The sequence below is a fragment of the Podarcis tiliguerta genome (genome assembly GCF_965153285.1).
Source record: "Podarcis tiliguerta genome assembly, chromosome: 12".
Classification (NCBI taxonomy): Eukaryota; Metazoa; Chordata; class Lepidosauria; order Squamata; family Lacertidae; genus Podarcis; species Podarcis tiliguerta.
Window position 1 is genome coordinate 12,536,196 of NC_139545.1, and position 21,037 is coordinate 12,557,232.

At 41.2% G+C, this 21,037-nt stretch overlaps 1 protein-coding gene across 1 annotated transcript in view; it reads left to right on the forward strand.

The window, feature by feature from the left end:
* The window catches only part of KIF15 (kinesin family member 15), a 42,821-nt gene extending 23,033 nt beyond the window's left edge, over positions 1-19,788 (forward strand). Inside the window, exons 20-35 of the mRNA XM_083404648.1 lie at positions 325-490; positions 2,183-2,333; positions 3,641-3,726; positions 4,575-4,650; positions 4,769-4,855; positions 5,443-5,547; positions 6,254-6,376; positions 8,643-8,789; positions 9,748-9,852; positions 10,221-10,376; positions 10,663-10,772; positions 12,942-13,014; positions 14,093-14,130; positions 17,463-17,628; positions 18,158-18,289; positions 19,025-19,788. Coding sequence (XP_083260774.1) covers positions 325-490; positions 2,183-2,333; positions 3,641-3,726; positions 4,575-4,650; positions 4,769-4,855; positions 5,443-5,547; positions 6,254-6,376; positions 8,643-8,789; positions 9,748-9,852; positions 10,221-10,376; positions 10,663-10,772; positions 12,942-13,014; positions 14,093-14,130; positions 17,463-17,628; positions 18,158-18,289; positions 19,025-19,096 — 1,793 coding nt within the window. The 3' untranslated portion in view covers positions 19,097-19,788. The remainder of the gene's footprint in view (positions 1-324; positions 491-2,182; positions 2,334-3,640; positions 3,727-4,574; positions 4,651-4,768; positions 4,856-5,442; positions 5,548-6,253; positions 6,377-8,642; positions 8,790-9,747; positions 9,853-10,220; positions 10,377-10,662; positions 10,773-12,941; positions 13,015-14,092; positions 14,131-17,462; positions 17,629-18,157; positions 18,290-19,024) is intronic.
* Positions 19,789-21,037: the final 1,249 nt, after the last annotated feature.

The window sequence follows — 21,037 nt, forward strand, 5'->3', positions numbered from 1 at the left end:
ACTTAATCCCAAGTCAATACAACTGGACATGAAAAAGAGTTTGGCATCATTCCTTGAATTCTTTACTTACTGAAGTGCTTTTGTGATCTTCGTAGGGTTTTGCCTTTCATAGCTTCCCCAAATTTATAATTTGACTTTACTACTTACTGAGTATATTTTGCCTGAAAGATGGCAAGAATGGCTTTAGTTGGAACTTTCACATATTTCTTTAGCTTTCAGGAAAGACTGGAATATTTGGTATTGCATCAGGTGAATATTGGTATCTAATAATGGAATTTTTTACAAGTGCATTTTACAAGGATTTTGTTTGTTTTTTCCAAACAGTGTTAAACACTGAGGTTCGTGACTTACGAATAGTCTTGCAGTCTGCAGACAAGGATCTGTCTGCTGTAAAAATGGAATATGACCATTTCAGAAGAACTCAAGAAAAAGAAATGGGTGAACTCTCTAGCAGACATATGAATGTACAACTGCAACTTGATAATGTAAGGTATGCCATTATTTTAGCAAAAGCTTCTTCAATACATGGGAATAAGGCCTATTTCAAACGTGATACAGTTCCATATGAACAGCACCTCTGAGTAAGAGAAAATGTGCACAAATGTCTCTGTGTAAGCTGCCACGTGTGGCGACTGCTGAAACATTTACATATGCCATGATATTCACATGAATTGCTGTCTCCTGCACTGAAGTACCAGCTGTGTAATATTTTCAAGAGGAAGATTTGGTTACGTGCTATTCCTTTTACCGTTTGTGGGGGGATTAAAATACCAACTTCATGTTCCACAGGCTCAAATTAGAAGAAGATTGATAAAATAAAATGAAACTTAGGGTGTGTCTACACAGTAATTTATTTCAACAATTGGGCTTATATTCACAAGAAACTATTCCTTTATCACAGGGGTCTGCAACCTTTAAGACAAAAAGAGCCACTTGGACCCGTTTCCGAAGAAAAAAAAACCTGGGAGCCGCAAAACCATTGCAACATTTAAAGCATGCGCGCCGCTGCCCTCCAATCTGACAGCGGGCAGGAAGGTGACGTCGGGACGGTGCGTGACTAATGCACACACCGCCCCCACGCGACGTCACAGCCAGTACAGCGCCTGCCACAGTGGGGAGTGTTGGGGCGCACAATGCACCTCCTCCCCTTGCTAGTATCCGCCCCGGAGCCGCGGCAAAGGTATAAAAGAGCCACATGCGGCTCCGGAGCCACAGGTTGCAGACCCCTGCTTTATCAGAAAATAAGCTAGGACGACAGTCTACATCTGATTTTTCAAGTTGTGTTCTAGGACACCTAGGGGTCCTTTGGCAACTTGTCAGGGCCTTGTCAGTGAGAAGATCTGTAGTGGCAGAGAAACTTCCCTGAAAGTTAAGTTGTCTGCTACTAGTAATCTTCTCTTACAATGCACAGCTGCAGGAGAGTGCTGGCTGTGCTTTAGGGCATGTCCTCAATTCACATGAGGCAATTGTGAGAGTCCTGCCTTGTTTGACAGGGTACCTCCCACAAAATGGCCCAGAATCTGGAAATCAGTATATGTTGAGGTAGAAAGAGTTCCTGGAAGGACATTGAAAACCACTGATTTTAGACTGCATCATATAGAAAGGCCTCCTTTTTGGTCTATAGTGGTACCTTGGTTTTTGGATGTCTGTTGCCGAACGTTTCAATTTTCGAATGCCAAAAATCCAGAAGTAAATGCTACCATTTCCGAAGGCCCTTCGGAAGTTGAACGGCTTCCCCTGTGTGTATCTGTGTTTTTCACAATGTTCTCTGTTGAATTGGCAGACCGACCTTTGCACCTCGGTTTTCAAACGTTTTGGAAGTCGAATGGTCTTCCGGAATGGATTATATTCAAAAACTGAGGTACCACGGTATTGTGTAAAAAAACGGATACCAACAGCCAGTTTAGTCTTGTTAATTAGCTGCATTCTGGAAGTGGTGTTAGTCTTTTTCTGGCCTATATCGAAAGGATTTCTAGTACTTGAAAGATATAAAATATATCTGTATGATGTGACTTCACCAGTGTGCCTTGCTTTGCTTTCTTGCTCTGTATTTCTCTCTCCTCCAGCCATTTTTTGGCCCCACACTAATCCTTGAGGTGATGTAATAACTTTGTTTTGAAACTCGAAACCTGCAAGACAAAACCAGACGCATTATGAGTAATGTCATATTCTTTCACCGAAGGCTCGAATACGAAAACATTCTTGAAAGAAAGACAAGCCTGCAAGATGACTATGACAATCTACAGGAAATACTGAAATTTGAGACTGACCAGCTAACGCAGCAGCTCACTGATAGCAAGCAAGAAACTGAAGCACTGAAAACTGAGCTTTGGGTAAGTAAAGAATGCGAAAAAGACTTCACCTTTAACTGTACATTGTGTAGATCAGCAAAATTAAAGATTTGTGGAAGTGGGAAAGGAGCAAACTATCAATTTGCCCCAATCCCTCCACCTACTGCAAGATCGGATTGGACACATAAGTGTAAACATTTATGCAACATGCATTACACAGGTGAAGACAAGGAGGGGGAGCCATGCATTTCCAGGCTTCTACTTGTCTATTGGGATGCAGGTGGCACTGTGGGTTAAACCACAGAGCCTAGGGCTTGCCGATCAGAAGGTTGGCGGTTTGAATCCCCGCAACGGGGTGAACTCCCGTTGCTTGGTCCCAGCTCCTGCCCACCTAGCAGTTCAAAAGCACGTCAAAGTGCAAGTAGATAAATAGGTACCGCTCTGGCGGGAAGGTAAACAGCGTTTCCATGTGATGCTGTGGTTTGCCAGAAGCGGCTTAGTCATGCTGGCCACATGACCCGGAAGCTGTACGCCGACTCCCTGGGCCAATAAAGCGAGATGAGCGCCGCAACCCCAGAGTCGGCCACGACTGGACCTAATGGTCAGGGGTCCCTTTACCTTTACTTGTCTATCTGCTTCTAAGGAATATCCTCTTATGTTAAAACACCTACTATTGTCACAGGCAGTTAATTATTTGGTGGAACTGAAGATGAGCCTATGTATTTCTGCAAAAACTCACTACAGTGGTATCTCGCGTTAAGAACTTAATCCGTTCCGGAGGTCCGTTCTTAACCTGAAACTGTTCTTAACCTGAAGCACCACTTTAGCTAATGGGGCCTCCTGCTGCTGCTGCTGCACCGCCAGAGCACAATTTCTGTTCTCATCCTGCAGCAAAGTTCTTAACCTGAGGTACTATTTCTGGGTTAGCGGAGTCTGTAACCTGAAGCATATGTAACCCGAGGTACCACTGTAATTCTAAAAGCTTGGCCTTCAAAACAATTTTCCTTCAATGACTTCCTGTCTAAAGTTTTGGAAGCTCTGTGCTCGCCCTGTGTTAGATCCGACACAGGTGCAGGGGCTGTATCTCAGCAGCAATTTGGATCCTTATGAAATGCGCAGGGTTTTTATCAACAAATAAACCCCGTATCTGGCCATGCAATTACTGGCAAAATGAGGGAGCACACGCCAGGACTGGATCACTTTAGCAGCCTTGCGCTGCTGTCTCGTTAATGAGGCTTTCCTAAGGTTAATAATATTATATATTATTCCTAAGTACTTAGGAACGTTAAAGAAAGAACTGAAAATACTGCAACCATTCGCCAAATGTTTGTACATCTATTATCTTTTAGAATGCATTGGGCCTGTTGGAAAGTGAAAAAGAACATAATCAAAAATTAACACTGCAATTACAAGAAGATAAAGAGCATAATTCCAAGTAAGCCTTAACTATATGAAATCAGGGAGTTCAATTTTGGGTTGGTGGTTGTATCATTTTAACATTTTTTATTAGTATCTGTGCATTGAAATATATGAATCATATTTTGTGGAGGAAGTAATTGAAATATGCCCTGTACATTAGATGTTCTACATCTACCAATTCCAAAATGCCAAAATCCTCCACAAAGAAATGCCATTTAATAATGAGAGCAATTAAATTTATATTTCTAGTATAGGTGCAATGTTTAATAGCAAGTGCAAACAAACAAAACTTTGGTTGATTTAATTTTCAGCTATTTTGATTCAGGTTCATTACTAGGGAACTAAAAAAAATTAAAGATAACCCATTCCCTTTAACTATATACAGTAGCTTTAATTGCTTTTAAAAGCATAAACTCCTTTAATATCTCAAGACAGCACCTATAGACAATGTTTAATAATATATACATTGAAATTTGACCAAGTAGTTAGCTTTATAAACAATCAAAGCTTTCACTTTTATCATTTTTATAATTCACTAAAAAAAAATCAAGAAATCCAATGTCACCGATTATAACTAGAGCACAGTCACACCTTGGTTTTCAAACAGCTTAGTTCTTGAATGTTTTGGCTCCCGAACGCTGCAAAACCGCAAGTGAGTGTTTGCCACAAGAAGTAGTAAGTGATAGCTAGCAGCAATTCCAGTAAGTTTGGGGAAGAGCTTTCTTCTGACAACAATTGTAGTGCCATTTTCATACTGTAGAGAATAACTAAATTCAAATTAGCACAGGACAAACTTGCAAAGTTTACTTTGGTTAGTGCCTTTTCTTCTGTCCCTTATAAGTGATTGTATTTGTTCTCTGCTAGGGAACACCTGAAAATTTGTGAAATCGTGGAGCTAGAGAAGCAATATTCCGAAATGGCGTCGAGATGTGAGCAGCAGGTACAGCCGTGTGTGCTTACAAATGGAGCATTTTAAAATTAGATTTTTGGTAAATGTAGTTGACTGCTATATTTGCAAATCCAAGGAGAGTTAATTTGAAGCCATTTTTTTTCTCTAGGAAATAAAGTTGCAGAATTTGGAGCAAAATCTAACTGCTTCTGAGGAAGTTATTGTTTCTCTGCAGAAAACAAATGCTGCTGATAAGGTATGGATACAATTTGTGCACAAAATATCCTAAGTGTGTGTGAGAGCAAGAGAGAGTTGAGTTGATATTGTTGCTTGGGTAATAAACTATTTGTCCTTCAGGAAAGAAAAGGTTTCCCTGCTGTAGCAGGCATTCTGTATACAGTAAATCAAAGTTTTGCGATTCCAGTTAAAAAAACTTTCATTTACTTAATTTATTTAGATGTGTGGAACCTAACAAGAGAGAAAAATGTTTGCTCACAAACTTGACACTTTTTAAAGGTAAAGTTTTGGTTAAAGTGTTGATACATTTGTGGGTGTATGAGAGAGAGTCATTTACAAACACCATCCTGATGCTGGCCCAAGGAGATTAAAAACAAATTAATAATAATAATAAATAATAATAATAATAATAATAATAATAATAATAATAATAATAATAATAATAAATTACTTATACCCCGCCCATCTGGCCGGGTCTCCCCAGCCACTCTGGGCAGCTTCCAAGAGAATATTAATAACACAATAATACCTTGTGACATAGTTGCTGTATGGAAATATATGCCTTAACATATCAAGATTAATACAACGTTGTTGTTTTTGTTGTAGGAAGTTGTGTCAGACCTGATGAACCAGATCCAGGACATGAGGATATCCATTAGCCGGAAGACAGAGTGCATAGAAGGGCTTACAAGTGATCTGGAGGACATAAAAGTATGTTCCATTCTTTCCCATAGGGGACCCTGAGTGATGTGTCAAAGTGGAGTAACAGATCAGGTTGTGCTGAGTGCATCTGGTTTCTTTGGCCGAGCTGAAAACTGAACTGTGTGTATCACCTCCACAGACCAGAAAAACGGCTTTGAAATCTACATGCTAGAGAAGTAACCTAGATGTTTCAAAAGTCAGAAAAAGAAGTCTAGTGACAGAGCATGGAGAAACTGTTAACAGTTAATAGGAGATTCTAGCTTATGGTCTTTAACTGAGTATATAACTAATAATGTTAGACGGTCATCATCTTGGGTGAATTATTTTCTAGTATTTTTTGAGTCACTCGATTTTTTTATTCCCCCTTAGTCTTCTAATGATGAAGAATTGTGGGTTTTTTCCAGTTTTCCAAATTTTATTTATACTTTTCAAGTTTATACCTTTCACTAATTTTACAATCATCTTAACATTTCAAAACCTGACTTCCTTCCCCCTCTTTCTGCGGTTCCTTAAATTTATTTTTAATATCCTCTGCATATCCAAATTAACTCAATTTGCTCATTTATTCACCTGCTTTATACTAATTATGAAGAATTGGAGAACTTTGTGATATGTATCAGAATGGATGTAGTCAGCAATTATCTTTACTGACCTGTAGAAAAATAGATCTAATATACGTTGTTTTCCTGACATATCTACATTCCTGCTTTCTTAGTGTAAATATAATTCTGCTTTGGCTGCAAAAGAGGAAAGCAGAGCAGTTATAGAAGATCAGGAAAAGCAAATTGAGGAGTTGAGGGAGGCCTTGGAAAGAGCACAAGCTGCTGACAGAATTGAGGTAAAGTCTTTGTTTATGGTGCTATTTCATATTGTATCCCTGTTTAAAGCTGCCTATAGTATGTATGATATATTTGTACAATCGTTTAGCAAGAATTGGGAATGAGCATACTATTTCCTGATGTGAGTGCTGTTGATCGAATCTCAACTGCCACCCTTTAAACCAGGGGTTGTTAACCTGGTTCCTACCGCCCACTTGTGGGCGTTTCAGGATTCTAGGTGGGCGGTCACAGGTTCTACGCACAAGCTGAATCCAACTTCCATCGAGCACTGGTGGGCGGTAAGGAAATTTTACCATCAAGAAAGATGCATTAGTGGGCGGTAGGTATATAAAAAAAGTTGACTACCCCAGCTTTAAACAATCAAAATTTGAATTCTTGCCGTGTGGAATAATGGTTTCGTCAGTGGGAGTGGTTGGAAACCAGTGAAGAGACATTTAGGTTGCATTCCACTGGGATGCACGTGGCGCTGTGGGTTAAACCACAGAGCCTAGGACTTGCCGATCAGAAGGTCGGCGGTTCGAATCCCCGCAACAGGGTGAGCTCCTGTTGCTCGGTCCCTGCTCCTGCCAACCTAGCAGTTTGAAAGCACGTCAAAGTGCAAGTAGATAAATAGGTACCGCTCTGGCAGGAAGGTAAACAGCATTTCCGTGCGCTGCTCTGGTTCACCAGAAGCGGCTTAGTGATGCTGGCCACATGACCCAGAAGCTGTACGCCGGCTCCCTCGGCCAGAAAGATGAGCGCCGCAACCCCAGAGTCGGCCACGACGACCTAATGGTCAGGGGTCCCTTTACCTTTACCTAGGCTTCATTCCAGTACCTTGGATAAGTTCCACAAAATACCAAGCTCTTCTACAGTCCTTACGCTGAGAACATGGCTATGGTATTTCTACTTTGCCCTGCAATTAAAAAAAATGCTTTATCTACCTTAACATGCCCTCCAGAGAAAGCAGTGTCTTCCTCTTTATATACTGTGGCTGTTCTTGCTTCAAGTAGAATCTGGGCCTAAGCATAGAATGTGGTTTTTCTTCCAGTGTTGAAAGTTCTCCACCCATTTGCCTTTGTGAGATAACTTCATGCTTGGTGCTCTGCAAGGGGAGAAGCCTCCCACAGTTCTGGTCCTTCCCGCTATGAAGCAACAGGGCTTTCAAAGAGCTCTAGCTCTCTGTACCTTTTTTTTTTTTTTTTTCTTCAGATATTTTAAATTTTTTATCTGACAATGTAACTGCAAGGAAGGTTCTGTTGCATGTAGTCACTGTGCCACATGGAAGAGAGCATGTGCTTTTAACATTCAGCCTGGAAATAGAACTGTTTAAACCACACAGGGGGCTTTTTCTAATTGAGTTACACTCAGAGTTGCCACATTGAAAGTGATGATGTTTTGATTTATGTTCCTGCAGTGGATCTTGGGATGAATTGCCGCTCCCTTATGAATACACAAATCACAAACCCTTACCTCACCATGTGGGCAGATACCCCTTCCTTTTCCCCCTGCCTAGCTTCCTGTGCAGATTCTGGGTGTCTTTGTCGCCCTCTCACAAGCAGTAGCTTTTTAAAATAAATGTGTCTGTGCATCCTTTTCTTCTTTCCCAAATTGACTCAGAAGTATTAATTCTCTCACCACCACATAAATAAATCTGTAGTTTAGATTCATAACTCCATAGTAGGTTAAGGGTTTCATTTTGCACACTTTTTCTGGCTCTGCCTCAATTTAAACTATATTTGAGTTGTGTGGTTAAAAATAGTCCCGGGATAGGGAAGAAATAAGATACTGATGTACTGCACACATCTACTTTAGAATAAGATCACTTTTCCTAGACACGCAATACAATATACAGTCGTACCTTGGTTCCTGAACAGCTTATTTGCCGAACAAATCGACTTCCAAACACTGCAAACCCGGAAGTAAGTGTTCCAGTTTGCGAACGTTTTTTGAAAGCCAAACGTCCAACGCAGCTTCCGCTTGAGTGCAGGAAGCTCCTGCAGCCAATCAGAAGTTGCGCCTTGGTTTTCAAATGGTTCCGGGAGTCAACCAGACTCCCAGAACGGATTATGTTCGAGAACCAAGGTACCACTTATCATCCTAGTTTTGTGTTTATAATTATGGATAACGGTCTGCAGTTATGGAAACTATTGCATTTATTTTTAAAGGGCAGCTGAGGAAAAATAGAGGGGCAGTGAAGGCTATGTATATTACCATGTTCATTATACCATGGGCCATATAATCACTAGGCTATTGGTTGTTGCTGCTCTTCTTTGCTTTGCGTAGAAAGAGATTATTTGTGAAGAACTACAACATACTACTGAGCAGCTGAGCAGTTTAACAGAAGCTTCTAAAAAACATGCGGTGCTTCTTCAGTCTGCACAAGAAGACCTAATTAGGAAAGAAGCATTGATCCAAGAACTTCAGGAACAGGTAAATATGAACATTACCACCTCTGAGAAACGGTGGAAGAGGAACAACAAGTTTATTGACCTAGCCCAGACTGATTGATTTTGTGTTGTTATAAGAATGTCCATGTTTAGACATAGTGCTCAACTATGATTTAGGACTGGGGTCACTAATGGGGGCACAGTGGCACTTTTGAGGTCTTCTACTAGTTCCTGCCAAGACTGAGCTCCCACTTCAGGATCTCATGGATTGCCATTATTTTTACAATTGTGTGGTGTCCTCAAAACAGCCACCAAATCATAGGCCAACTCTGTTGGTAGTTTTGAAATGGTGGCTCCCAGCCTAGGGTCTTTTTTCCCCTTCTTTTTTTTAAGCTCATGGCAAGCACCAGATTATTTTTTCTGTGCCAGTCCACCAGGGGTGGGTGGGATTGCCAAAGTCATTTTTCCCTGAACCCCACCTATGGTGCTTCTTGCACCATGAAGTCAAGTAACTTCAGTAGCAACTTTGCAATATGGGGTTTCTCCTCTCTCTCACACCCTTTAATTTCTTCTGCCATTGCAACCATAGCCCATCATTGCAGCTTGCATCGGCTATGGATAGAAACCCAAATGCAGTCCCTTTTGGTATTGGTTCCTTACTAGTGTAAGTAGCCTATGAATATGCATCAGTTCAAATGTCACAACAGACTCTAAGGATACAAAGGAAACCCATTAGCAGCTGGAGATGTGTTATCCAGATTGAAATGCTTTCATGCTACCTCAGTATAAAAATCTAACCTGTGCTCCCAGAGCCCCTTGCAGATGTGTATTGTTTTATAATACATGGTAGACTTAGGAACTAGCAGGATGAAACATTTGGAGGTATTCCAGATTCTCAGGAGAAATATCTAGAACCATGTTTGCTGCCTACGTTAGTCAAGGTAGGCAACAATTTATGACCTTTGAATACCAGTATTTTGATCCTTTGCCGTTTTCTACAGCTGGACAAAAGGACAGGAGAATTGGAAAACAGGAGAAGTGAATATGAAGCTAAAGTACGCCAAATAGACCAGTTTATGGACTCTGCAGCCACAACCCTTCCACAGGTATGATTGTTCTTAGGAAATCATTTTTTAATTATTATTACCTACAGTTACTTCCATGAAATGTATACCTGCAAGTTTGTCTGTCAAAAGAGAGGTCCTTATCTATAATTAGGCAAAGAGCTGTGCTAGAGGTAGAAGGCTGTTCATTATTCCCCCTGTTGTGAATGCCCTTTTTCATTGCCAATCAAATAAAACGGTAATTTGAGCCTTTGGACTAAGTGGCTGCAAAAAACGGCGAGAATTTGTGTTGTTTTGACTGAGCAATGCCGGTATAAAGGTTTCATAAATTTGTCCCATAGGCAACTTGTGGTATATTCTAAAAGAGTTCCCTGCTTAACTGTTCAAATGGTTTTGTGTTTCCTTGACAGAGCCCTCGAACTCCTCCCAACAGTCTGGCAAGATTGTTCGAAACACATGAGCAGGAGATAGCAGATAGGACAGCCTCTGCAGTTACCCTGGAATGTCTTGTGTCCGAATTAAATGAAGAAAGAGATGCTAAAAATAGTGAAATTCTAAGACTAAAGGTAAATGCTCCAAGCACTTTGTACATTGAATCTGATCATTTGTGAACTATTGTAGTATACATGCTTAAAGTGCTACCATTTTGAAAATATTAATAATCTTGATGGAGCGTATTTTTAAAAGGAGCGGAGAGCAAACATGCCATTGGGCCAACAGAGATTGGAGAGAGTTTAGTGACTTTTTTTGTTGATGTGAAGCATGCAAATTTGGTACGGACTTCAAGAATACCTGGAACTGTTATGAGACGCTTATTTCAAATCAACGGAATCCTCTTGTCCTCTTGTTTAGGCTCAGTTATGTGAATTGGAAAACCTTCGTCTGGAAATGCAGGAATTAATGGAAAGCAACAGAAATCTGCAGAGCCAGCTTGAAGAAGTGAAGAGAGGAAGAAAGATCAGGTACAAATCAGTGCCAAATAATAGGATGGCTTGTGTACAATTCTTCAGTAACAACTAAAGGGAACATGTTTTGTTTTGCAGAATTTGAACCAGTAGTTTGAAATGCTACTGGACTTTGCACATTATTACAATTGACTTTTAAAACTTTATTGTTGTGTTTTCCAAGGATATTTGCCTTCCAGCATACCTATTTTTCCCTTGTTCAGGGAGCAAGTCTTTCTGCAGCACAAATGAGAGGCGGGGGGTGTAGATCGCTCAAGCACTTTAATTCGGGGCCTTTCCCCATTGTGGCACTGGTTTTGTTCTGCCAGAGGACAGGCAACTATTAGTCTGGTAGAGCTAGCTCAGAAACCAGCACATGTTTCAAAACATGCAGCAGCACAGCATGCCTTATTATAGCAATGTGGCCTAGGTATCAGAGTGCCATTCTAAGATGCCCTGGAGGGAACAAAAGAGACAAGATGAGAGCTTTTCCAGAATTTGAGCTTTTCTTCAGAAAATAAAACACAGGCAATTTGCAGGTTAACCATTGAAGACTGTCCCAGAAAAAGGACTGGTGGGGACAAGGAGGAGGAGGAGGCGTCAGTGTTTGCAGGGCAGGGGGTGAGATTGAACTGGTAGAAGTTGGAAAGTTGACCCCTTTCCTTATGCCCTGTCCAAAACACAGAAGTGTGTGGACCATAGTGTTAGGGCAAAAGGGAAAAGACTATTCTCAACAACAGCTAGAACCTACTGGGTGCAGGAGTACAGAACAAGCCAGCTAGAGCTAGGAGTTCAGAGTCAGTCAAGTTGCAGTAAGATGTCTTCAGGAATCACCTAGAGTTTAAGGGTTAAAGGTGTGAGTTTGGGCACCAAGCTCAAGAGCCAGCCAGACTGAACTGTTCCCAGCAAGGCCACTCTTGGATCTCAGAGTCTTGCTTGAATCTCACACCAAGTTTCAAGGTCTAAGACCAGTTACAGTCTTTGAAAACAGTACTAAAGAGTGGATTGGGTCCTGGAATTTCCTGGGGAACAATGGGGGCATGATTATCTTTGTCTTTCTCCCCTGAACTTACAGAGGAGGAGGTGTGGATTCTAGGTGGGCTTACTTCTTGTAAGGACACTTAGAACACCCAGGGTTCTCCATATCCAATTAAGAAGCAATACATGTTGCCTTAATTAAATAAGAAAATTGAGGAGACTAAGCAGAGGTGATTCCAAGAGGTCCCAATCCAATGTATGCCCATCTTGATATAGAATGCTGGCAGGAAACTGCAAAATCATTTTGTCCTAGCTTGCTAGATTTTGCCAATTTACATATGCAGACTACCATACTTTTCACTCCATTGGACACAGTTTTTCCCCTCCAAAAACTGAGGGGAAATGTGTGTGCGTCCTATGGAGCGAATGCAGGCTTGTGCCATAGCCGCGCGCAACCCCTCTGGCAGGGAGAGGCTGAACAGGGCTATGGCTTCTTTAGCCCTGCGCAGCCTCTCCCGGGAGGGAGAGATTGCGCGGGGCTAAAGAGGAAGCCAAAGCAGCCAGCGGGATCCATCCCGCTCACTGCCTTGGCTTGTGCCATAGCTGCGCACAACCCCTCCGGCAGGGAGAGGTTGTGCACAGCCTGTACGCTGCTCTTTGGGGCTGGGGGGGGAAAGATTTTTTTTATTGATTTCCCCGTCTATAAACTAGGTGTGCCCTATGGTGCGAAAAATACAGTAAATGAAAACTTGAGCCAAGGTGGTCCTGTAGGGACCCAAAATGGAGGTGAGCTGTTGCACACTGGCAACACTCCTCTGTTTCCACAGATGCTTTGGAGCTGCAGTTGAGACATGATGTCACGGGATCACGACCTATTTCCTGGCCTTTTTACATTCCTTTGTCTTTGTGGTGTAGCATACCTAATCCGTAAACTCAATAGGTAGCCTTGCCCTACCACCATCTGCAATATGGGGAATGGTGATTCTGGAAGATCTTGTATTTCACATGCTCCAAATACTTTTTAAAAATCCGATATTTAAATGGTAATTAATAATTACTTATTATAATTGTATAAAGTGTTTTGCATGTTTTAAGTTGCCATTGATCGTTGCGATCTGCCCTGGGACCTTGCGAACGGTGGGCAAGAAGTCTTATTTATAAAGAAATAAAACAAAATAAACTATTTCTCATCCTTGGGTTTCTTGACAGCGGCACAAAGTATCCAGATATTAAAGACCTAAGGGAAAGAGATAAGGAAATTGCGGAAGGAAAACTAGCAAAGGTACTTGCATCTTTTGGTTTAATTATGGCTGTCTTGTTTTGAATTTGGTTATTGCTCATGTCCTTGACTTGAACTATTGGTTTAACTTTGACTATTTTGATTATGTTATTTCAGTCAAGTTTATTATACAGAAAAAGTAAAAAAAGAAATTAGTTAATTCGGATGGATTGCTCTGGATTCAACTCCCTGCTTGCTCCCCCACGACTTTCCGGGGGGGAGGGGGAGTTGTTCTAACCACAATCCCTGGTAGATGCATATATCACAGTCATATGCTTACAAAAAGCAAGGTTGTTACTATGGAAACTTATCTTTACAATGTACTTTCCATCAACATCAAGTCTTTTAACAGTTGCAGAGCTAATAGCAAGCACTGAAATGGAGATAAATTGCATTTTTCTTCAAGAATATAGCAAGGTTCTATAGGTGGCTATAGTTACAGATACAGGCAACTCCCCATTTACACGGGAGTTACGTTCCAAGACACAGTGCTTTTAAGTGATGTCACATATAGTGGTACCTCGAGTTAAGTACTTAATTCATTCCGGGGGTCCGTTCTTAACCTGAAACTGTTCTTAACCTGAAACACCACTTTAGCTAATGGGGCCGCCGCACCACCAGAACACGATTTCTGTTCTCATCCTGAAGCAAAGTTCTTAATCCGAGGTACCACTGTACATTTGAAACACCATTGTAAAAAGCCTGCAAACGGCATCTAAACCTCTGTAGACCCTTGAAAAACCCTTTAAAAAACCAGCAGCACTTACCAGATGCCAAACTCCACCACAATTGCTTCCTCTAAACCTTGCTCTCCACAGGCCACAACGGTTGGTGCAAGGGCTTCTGGGATTGCATTTGCAAAGGCTCATGGGATTACTAGGCACTGTTCTCGCGCCCCTTTTGCCCTTTCTGGGCTCATTTAGGGCCATTTTAAAAGTCACATGGGTTTTGTGCATAGACTTGCATAAATTGGTCATTGCCAATTTCCGATTACTTGACTGTTGCTGAATAATGTATCATTGCTGCTATAACTTCTAAATACCGCAGTTAAGTACAGTTCTATTTTCTTTCTTTTTTTCAGAGTAAAGCACTGGAAGAAACACTGAAAGTTACATCAGAGTAAGCTGACAATTTCTGAATTGATTAAAAGGATTAACCATTTGCACAGATATTAACCATTCACTTACACAGCTAAGTATGCATAGCACGAAATACTCACTTTTAAGGTTAAGAAAACAAGGGTTCCAAATGGAGTGACTTGGCTTTCTGAAACATCAATTTCTTCCTTGCTTTTAGCCAGCAGATGGCAGCAGAAAACTTGCATATTTGCCACAAGACTGCTTTCTAATTAAGTACTTTTTACAAATTTAAATCACATGAAGCTGGTTTGGAACCAAAGATTATGTGCAAGTTGAACTGAGTACAGTAGAACCAGATTACAAGGAAGGGTGTTTCAAACTGATTGATTTATAATGTTTATATCCTGCATTATAGCCCTCAAAGCAGCTTTCAAAAGGTTCTCACAATAAATGATGGAGGCAAGTCTTTCTGGCAGTTAGCAGACGTTGTTACAATTCATGCCTTAATGCTTATGTTGAAAATTCCCTGGATTACAACTCTATAAATGATAGCCTACGTGGCAAAAACAGTAATCAGTCAGTTGCAATTATTAGGGTTTTATGCATAAGAAGTCTCAAATCAGTTTCATAACTGATGTGAGAAACTGACAAAAAAATCCAGGAGCTGTTAGCTACTTTCAGAAATTATTTCTGGCAAACAAAGGAATTCATGGCATCAGTTTTGAGATGGAGGGGCAGGTAGAATAATTGGAGTACTGTTAAGAAAAGTTGAAGTGAAAATAACATAGCTGTAAAGTAATGCAATAGTAGATTATAGCGGCAGGCAATTATCAAGATGCCTGCATTATTCTCTGTCGGTGCAGTCTTCTCTATTTGAGGGCCCGATTCTGATTTCAAACATTTTTCTTGGAACATGCTATTCTCCCCCTTTCCTCTTTCCAGCTGTTATGGTTCCAGGGGTTGCTCGTGCGTAAGTTGCCGCCACTCCTGGCTGGGTTACCTGGTTGAACCCTTTCTGTCTGGACAGCCTCAAGTTTCGTGGCTGCCTCAGTCGCTGGCAGAATCCGTCAGTGGGCGTTTCTTGAACATCTTCCAGCATAAAAGCTGTTTGACGCCCAGTCTCCCCCTACTCTCCCTGCGCGGAAGTCTTCTGCGCAGAGAGGGTGTGGGCAGCGGAGTACCCGTACTCTCTCCACTGGTCTCCAGCGAGGAGTCCTGGAGCCTCCTCTCCAATTCCCCCATCTGCCCCCCTTCTCCACTGGTGTTACGCTGATTTCCTTCCCCAGCGGATGGGCTGCCTCTCTCCCTACTGGAACCCTCTCTGGCATCCCTCTGGAGCCTTCTCTCTGCCTCCAGCTCCTATGGCAGTTCCCTGACACCAGCATTATCAACAGCAAAGGAAGCTTCTAATTAAAACTTAAATCAATGTGTGTTGCAATTTTTTTAGTCTAGTTAATCAATGTTTAATGAAAGCCATACAGAGGTACAAATAATGCACTTCTACAGATCACCTGCCTATTGACCTAAGCACCTTGATGTTCTCCGAAGTTTAAATATTGTTATACTTGCATTAGTTTATAAAACCTATGTGGTTTCTTCTTCCAGCAGAATATGGGGACATGTAATCCAATTCTACACATGTTTATTCAGAAATAAGTCTCCCTGAGCTCAGTGGGACTTGCCTGAAACTAGGATAGGACAGGATTGTAATCTCAGTTAGTGAAAGTTGCTACTAAGTATGCAACTAAGCATCATTGTCTGATTTAGGACACAGCGCTAAACCCTATCGAAGGTACTGACTTTTTTCTGTCTCCGGTGTAAGTTCCAATCAAAGTGAAAATTTCTAATGCGCCTGGGGTGACCAGTGAAATAATGACACTGGGTTTTTTGCTGTCCTAATTTTAAGATCACAATCACTCACAGGGATTGGCGGTGTGTAAAGAACAACAACATAGCTTTGGCTAGATTGTGTCCTTATTCCGCGATTGGTAATGATAATTCTGCTGCACCTTTTGTCATAAGAATTGAGATTTTTATCTTGCATAGCTTGCCAATCTTTTTCATTTTCTTAGAACACCTTCGCATAGCACTGCTCTTGCTTCTGTGAGCAGGAAGGAAAAATGCTAAAACTATAACGCCAGTTTGGCCTAAATAAATCATAAGCTGTATTCCCACTTGTTTTTTTATTATTTATAATTTGTTTTCCAAAAATGTTCTGTACAACTTATGACAGCAATAAAATGACTGTAAAAAGCAGTGCATTATTTATACATACATTAAGGGTGATAACCCAGCATTAATCTTGGAGCAGACCCAGTGAAATTGAGTATTGTCCAAAGCTCTCACAAGAGGGTTTTGGGTTTTTTTAAAAGCAACATCTTAAACCTGGAGTGGGAAACATTTTTTTTTCCTATCAGGGCCCCGTGACACTCTCTCTCTCTCTCTCTCTCTCTCTCTCACACACACACACACACACACATCAGTTGGGGTCCACACACAAACAGCACCTGCAGAAAGCTTTGAAAGTGCTGGCGGCTTTTCAACGGCATTCCTCCTCACCTGAAGTGAGCTTTGAAGGTGCAGATCAGGTCAGCTGACGTAACACCTGATCCACACTTTTCAAGGGTATCTGAGGCTGGATAAAATGAAGCAATGATCCAATTTTGACCCCCTTGGCCATTGATTCTCCAGCCCTGTCGGAAATGTTTCAGTGATCACACAGATCTTTTCCCTAAAGAGCAGAGAAGTGATTCAGAATAACTGAGAATCTACATGCTTCCATGATATTACTTTGAAAGAGGAGAAATCCACCCTTTTACTTTTATCTATTGCATGAACAAATGTATGGTAAAACTCATCCTGGGTCTGTAAAGCTACAGTGTGATGTGGTAGAATTACATTAGTGATCATGAGGTTAGATGAAGGGATTAGAATCATAGACTTGTAAAGTGGGAAGGGAACCTGAGGATCATCTAGTCTAACCCCTCACAATGCAGGAAAACGCAGGGATTGAACCTGCAACCTTGGTGTTACCACATTCTAACCAATTGAGCTAATAGTGTGTCAGTTCACCAAATTATTCTCAAATAAAAGAGTTGTGCTTTCCTCCCCGCACTCCCATGACCCAAACGAGGGTGAGAGTTCAGGATATGAAGTATCATCTAAGGTTTACTTCCAAGTAGCAAATACTGGAAGATCAGGCAATTAAGTTCTACTTGGTGATAAATTTCCAACTATATTTTAAAAGTGTAAAATTCCGCAGTTGGAAAAAGAAAAGTTGGAAACTCTTGCTGCAGAATAAATAGTGGCGAATAAACTTCTTAGAGGGGCAGTCAGATTCACAATGTCTCTGTGTACAATCACTTTTGGCAGGTTAGAAGAAGCCAGGAGGGAACTTAGAAACAAGGAGGCTGCTTTTCAGGGAATGCTTCAAGAGGTGGAACGAACAAGAGCTTTGGAGTTTAAGGCCTTCACCGAGAAAGAAGAAATGAGATCAAAACTGGAGGAAACCTACGAAGAGAGGGCAAAAATTGAAAAGGTTTGTTTGCTATGAGTTTGAACAAAAATAGAGCAATTCCGTACCACATGCGAGAGATTTTAAAGTAGGCTTAAATGCAGGGGTTCTCTAAGTCCGTGACCCCAAGAAGCGTGGTCAAATGGTCAGGGGATGATGAGATTTGCAGTCCAGCAAAATCTGGAGAAGGACCACAAGATAGCCATCCTTGTTTAAAGAAAGCATTAAAGATATAGTTCATGGATAAGCAAACTAAGGCCTGGGGGCCAGATCTGGCCCAATTGCCTTCTAAATCCAGCCCACGGACGGTCCGGGAATCAGTATGTTTTTACTTGAGTAGAATGTGTGCTTTTATTTAAAATGCATCTCTGGGTTATTTGTGGGGCATAGGAATTCGTTTATTTCCCCCCCTCCAAAATATAGTCCAGCCCCCCACAAGGTCTGAGGGACAGTGGGCCAGCCCCCTGCTGAAAACGTTTGCTGACCCCTGGGCTGAATTCTTTGCCATTTAAGCTACATTCACTATTGCTCTGGTGCTTCTTTTGAAATGCAGGAGATGTCCTCGCTAAGAAAGCAGATTGAATATCTTGCAGAAGAGAACGGGAAGTTGGTTGGTCACCAGAATTTAAACCAGAAGATCCAGTACCTTGTGAAGTTGAAGAAAGATAATGCTAAACTGATGGAGGTAAAATGAGATGAGAATCAATTTAGCTTCTGATGGGAGCTGGAACAAATCCTTGATGAAGAAAATACTTTTGTACACTTAATAGATCTAACTTTCGACCCTTCCATTCAACATTCTCTGGGGTTCATACTTTGAGATAGGCGCTCTTCTTTCTAGTTTCTTGAGCCCAGACTCAAGTAGCTTGGTTCACAGATCCAAGTTTCTAAATATGTAAGTGTGGCGTTTACCTCCTAGGTGGGTCATAAGGGTTAAAATGAGTGTGATGTGATTGGCCAGTGGAAACTGATAGGAGGAGTTAGAGTTAGAGTGGGTGTTGTGTAAAAGTCAGTTGAGAGTGGGGAGTTGGAGAAGGAAGAGGGAGGATATAAGTCTGTGGGTTGGTGGAGTTGTGTAGTGAGAAAGTGAGAGGAACTGTTAGGTGGAGTCCGATAGATAGTTGGGATAATCAGTTTGAAGTTGTTAGGAACATTGGGTCAGTAAGGAAACTAAGATTAAGAAACTGCCAAGAAAAATTAACTGAAACCTTAAACGTGTTCATGCTTATAAAAATAAACTTGATTACTTGTTAATGTTAACAACTGTCTGGACTCTGTGTGTACCCGTGAGAAACGGGTTGGTGGCAGCGAAGAGGCAAGCACAGGGATCAATAGACCGTCAAACGTCCGGGGACCCTGTGTGATCGCCACAGTAAGCATGCCTTGCAATTCTCGTTGAGTGTTGTTCTCTCTTTTGCAGACAGTTCAAGTGCTTCGTGTTGAAAACGCTTTTTTGAAAAGAAAGAGTGAATTTGATCAAGATCCATCCTGAAACGGCACCAAGAGTTTTAATTCTATTCACAAAGACATGCGACTGGGCTTCATCCTTCCTAGCGAAACGTCTTGATCAGGATTGTTACGAATTATGTTGCAAATTCTTTGTAAAGCATTCTTGCTGCAGGCAGATCTTCTGCCTCAGAGAAATTCTCCTTTCTTACCTAGCCATGGTGCTAATTCAGTCTCATGTTGTAGCTGCTGGGATGTGATGTACTGTATTAGTATGAATTTTTAAGTTCCTTACCTTTCCTAGATGAATCCCTGTAGCACTTCTTTCAAAATGTGTATATACTGAATGTGAGGAAAATTAGATGAATTGTTTATTTGTTAAGTAATGTTTTCTACTAGTAGGTTTTTCTTCAGTAAAACAAAACTAAGTTTATATTTGATACTATAGGCAGTGTGAACTGCTTTTTTATTTGTAATTAATGGTCATTTTTAGCCAAACACCCTATAATACAAAAACATTCCTGTAAACAGTCCAAGACCAATATTAAACATAATTGCTATCTAACTAGCAGTGGTTGTGTGTGTCAACTGTACCCAGCTCATCTTGGAAGATCACAACAAACATTATTAATCAGACGGAATAAAATTCATGGACGCCTATTACAGAAGACTGGGAACGTTAGAATTTAAAACTGGTGCATGGGCACCAGACGCAATAAACGAAAATATGTTGTGAAATTAAGTTGACTCTGCAGAAATTGACCTGGATAATAACTTGTTTCTTTTTCTTTTTCTTTTTTTGTATTTAATTTTTATTAATTTTCCAAATTTTAACAAATAAATCCAAATTAATTAAACATTTTTAAAAACGATTAGGTTTTTCATCCTGTTGCATACATGTTATAAGAAAAAACCCCTGCTCTTTTTCCCTTATGGGGTACCCAAGAGCCCATATAGAGTCCTCTATTTAAGTTCTCTATCGGTAGGAGAAAATAACAGAGGCCAACCAGAGAATATTGAGAAGCAAGGCAACTAGTAAGCCTGATCTTTATTAAAGCTGTTGCAACAGGGTACTCCGCACACACATGGGGGGGAGACCTTGAGCACAGACGCACAAGTCCTTATATAGACATTTTAAATTGCCCACCCTGGTGTCCAAGACCACCCCCAGAAACAACATACATACATCACAGAAGGGGTGTAGCCCAAGACCAACCCCCAGATGCATCATACCTACATTGCAGAAAAGGCGGTCTACAACAAAAATCTGAGCACATTGTTTATCTCTTGATTGCAAGTTACCTGATTGCATTATTTGGGTTTTGGCCACTCTTTTGTTATTAAAGGTAAAGGGACCCCTGACCGTTAGGTCCAGTCGTGGACGACTGGGGTTGCAGTGCTCATCTCGCTTTACTGGCTGAGGGAGCCGGTGTACAGCTTCCAGGTCATGTGGCCAGCATAACTAAGCCGCTTCTGGCAAACCAGAGCAGCTCATGGAAACGCTGTTTGCCTTCCCGCTGGAGCGGTACCTATTTATCTGCTTGCACTTTGATGTGCTTTCGAACTGCTAGGTTGGCAGGAGCGGGGACCGAGCAACGGGAGCTCACCCTGTCGTGGGATTTGAACTGCCAACCTTCTGATTGGCAAGCCTTAGGCTCTGTGGTTTAACCCACAGCGACACCATCATCCCCTTTTGTCATTATAACACGCTCACACCCTGTTCATATCTTTAATGTGCCCTTAAGACAGGATTTGTGAGGAAAGAGACAATGGGGAGGTTTCCCACTTTGACCTTAAAATTCTTATACATAGGTCCAAATCTTCCTGATGTAGCTGCTTCATCCCTCTGTTCTTTTTAAGCCATTTGCATAGCTATCCGCTCTCATAACTTGTTTCTAAAATTTAATATTTTAATGTTCCATTATTTTAATGTTGTATTTTACTTTTGTTTTTAAGTTGTAATCATTCATCTTGTTTTTATTATTGC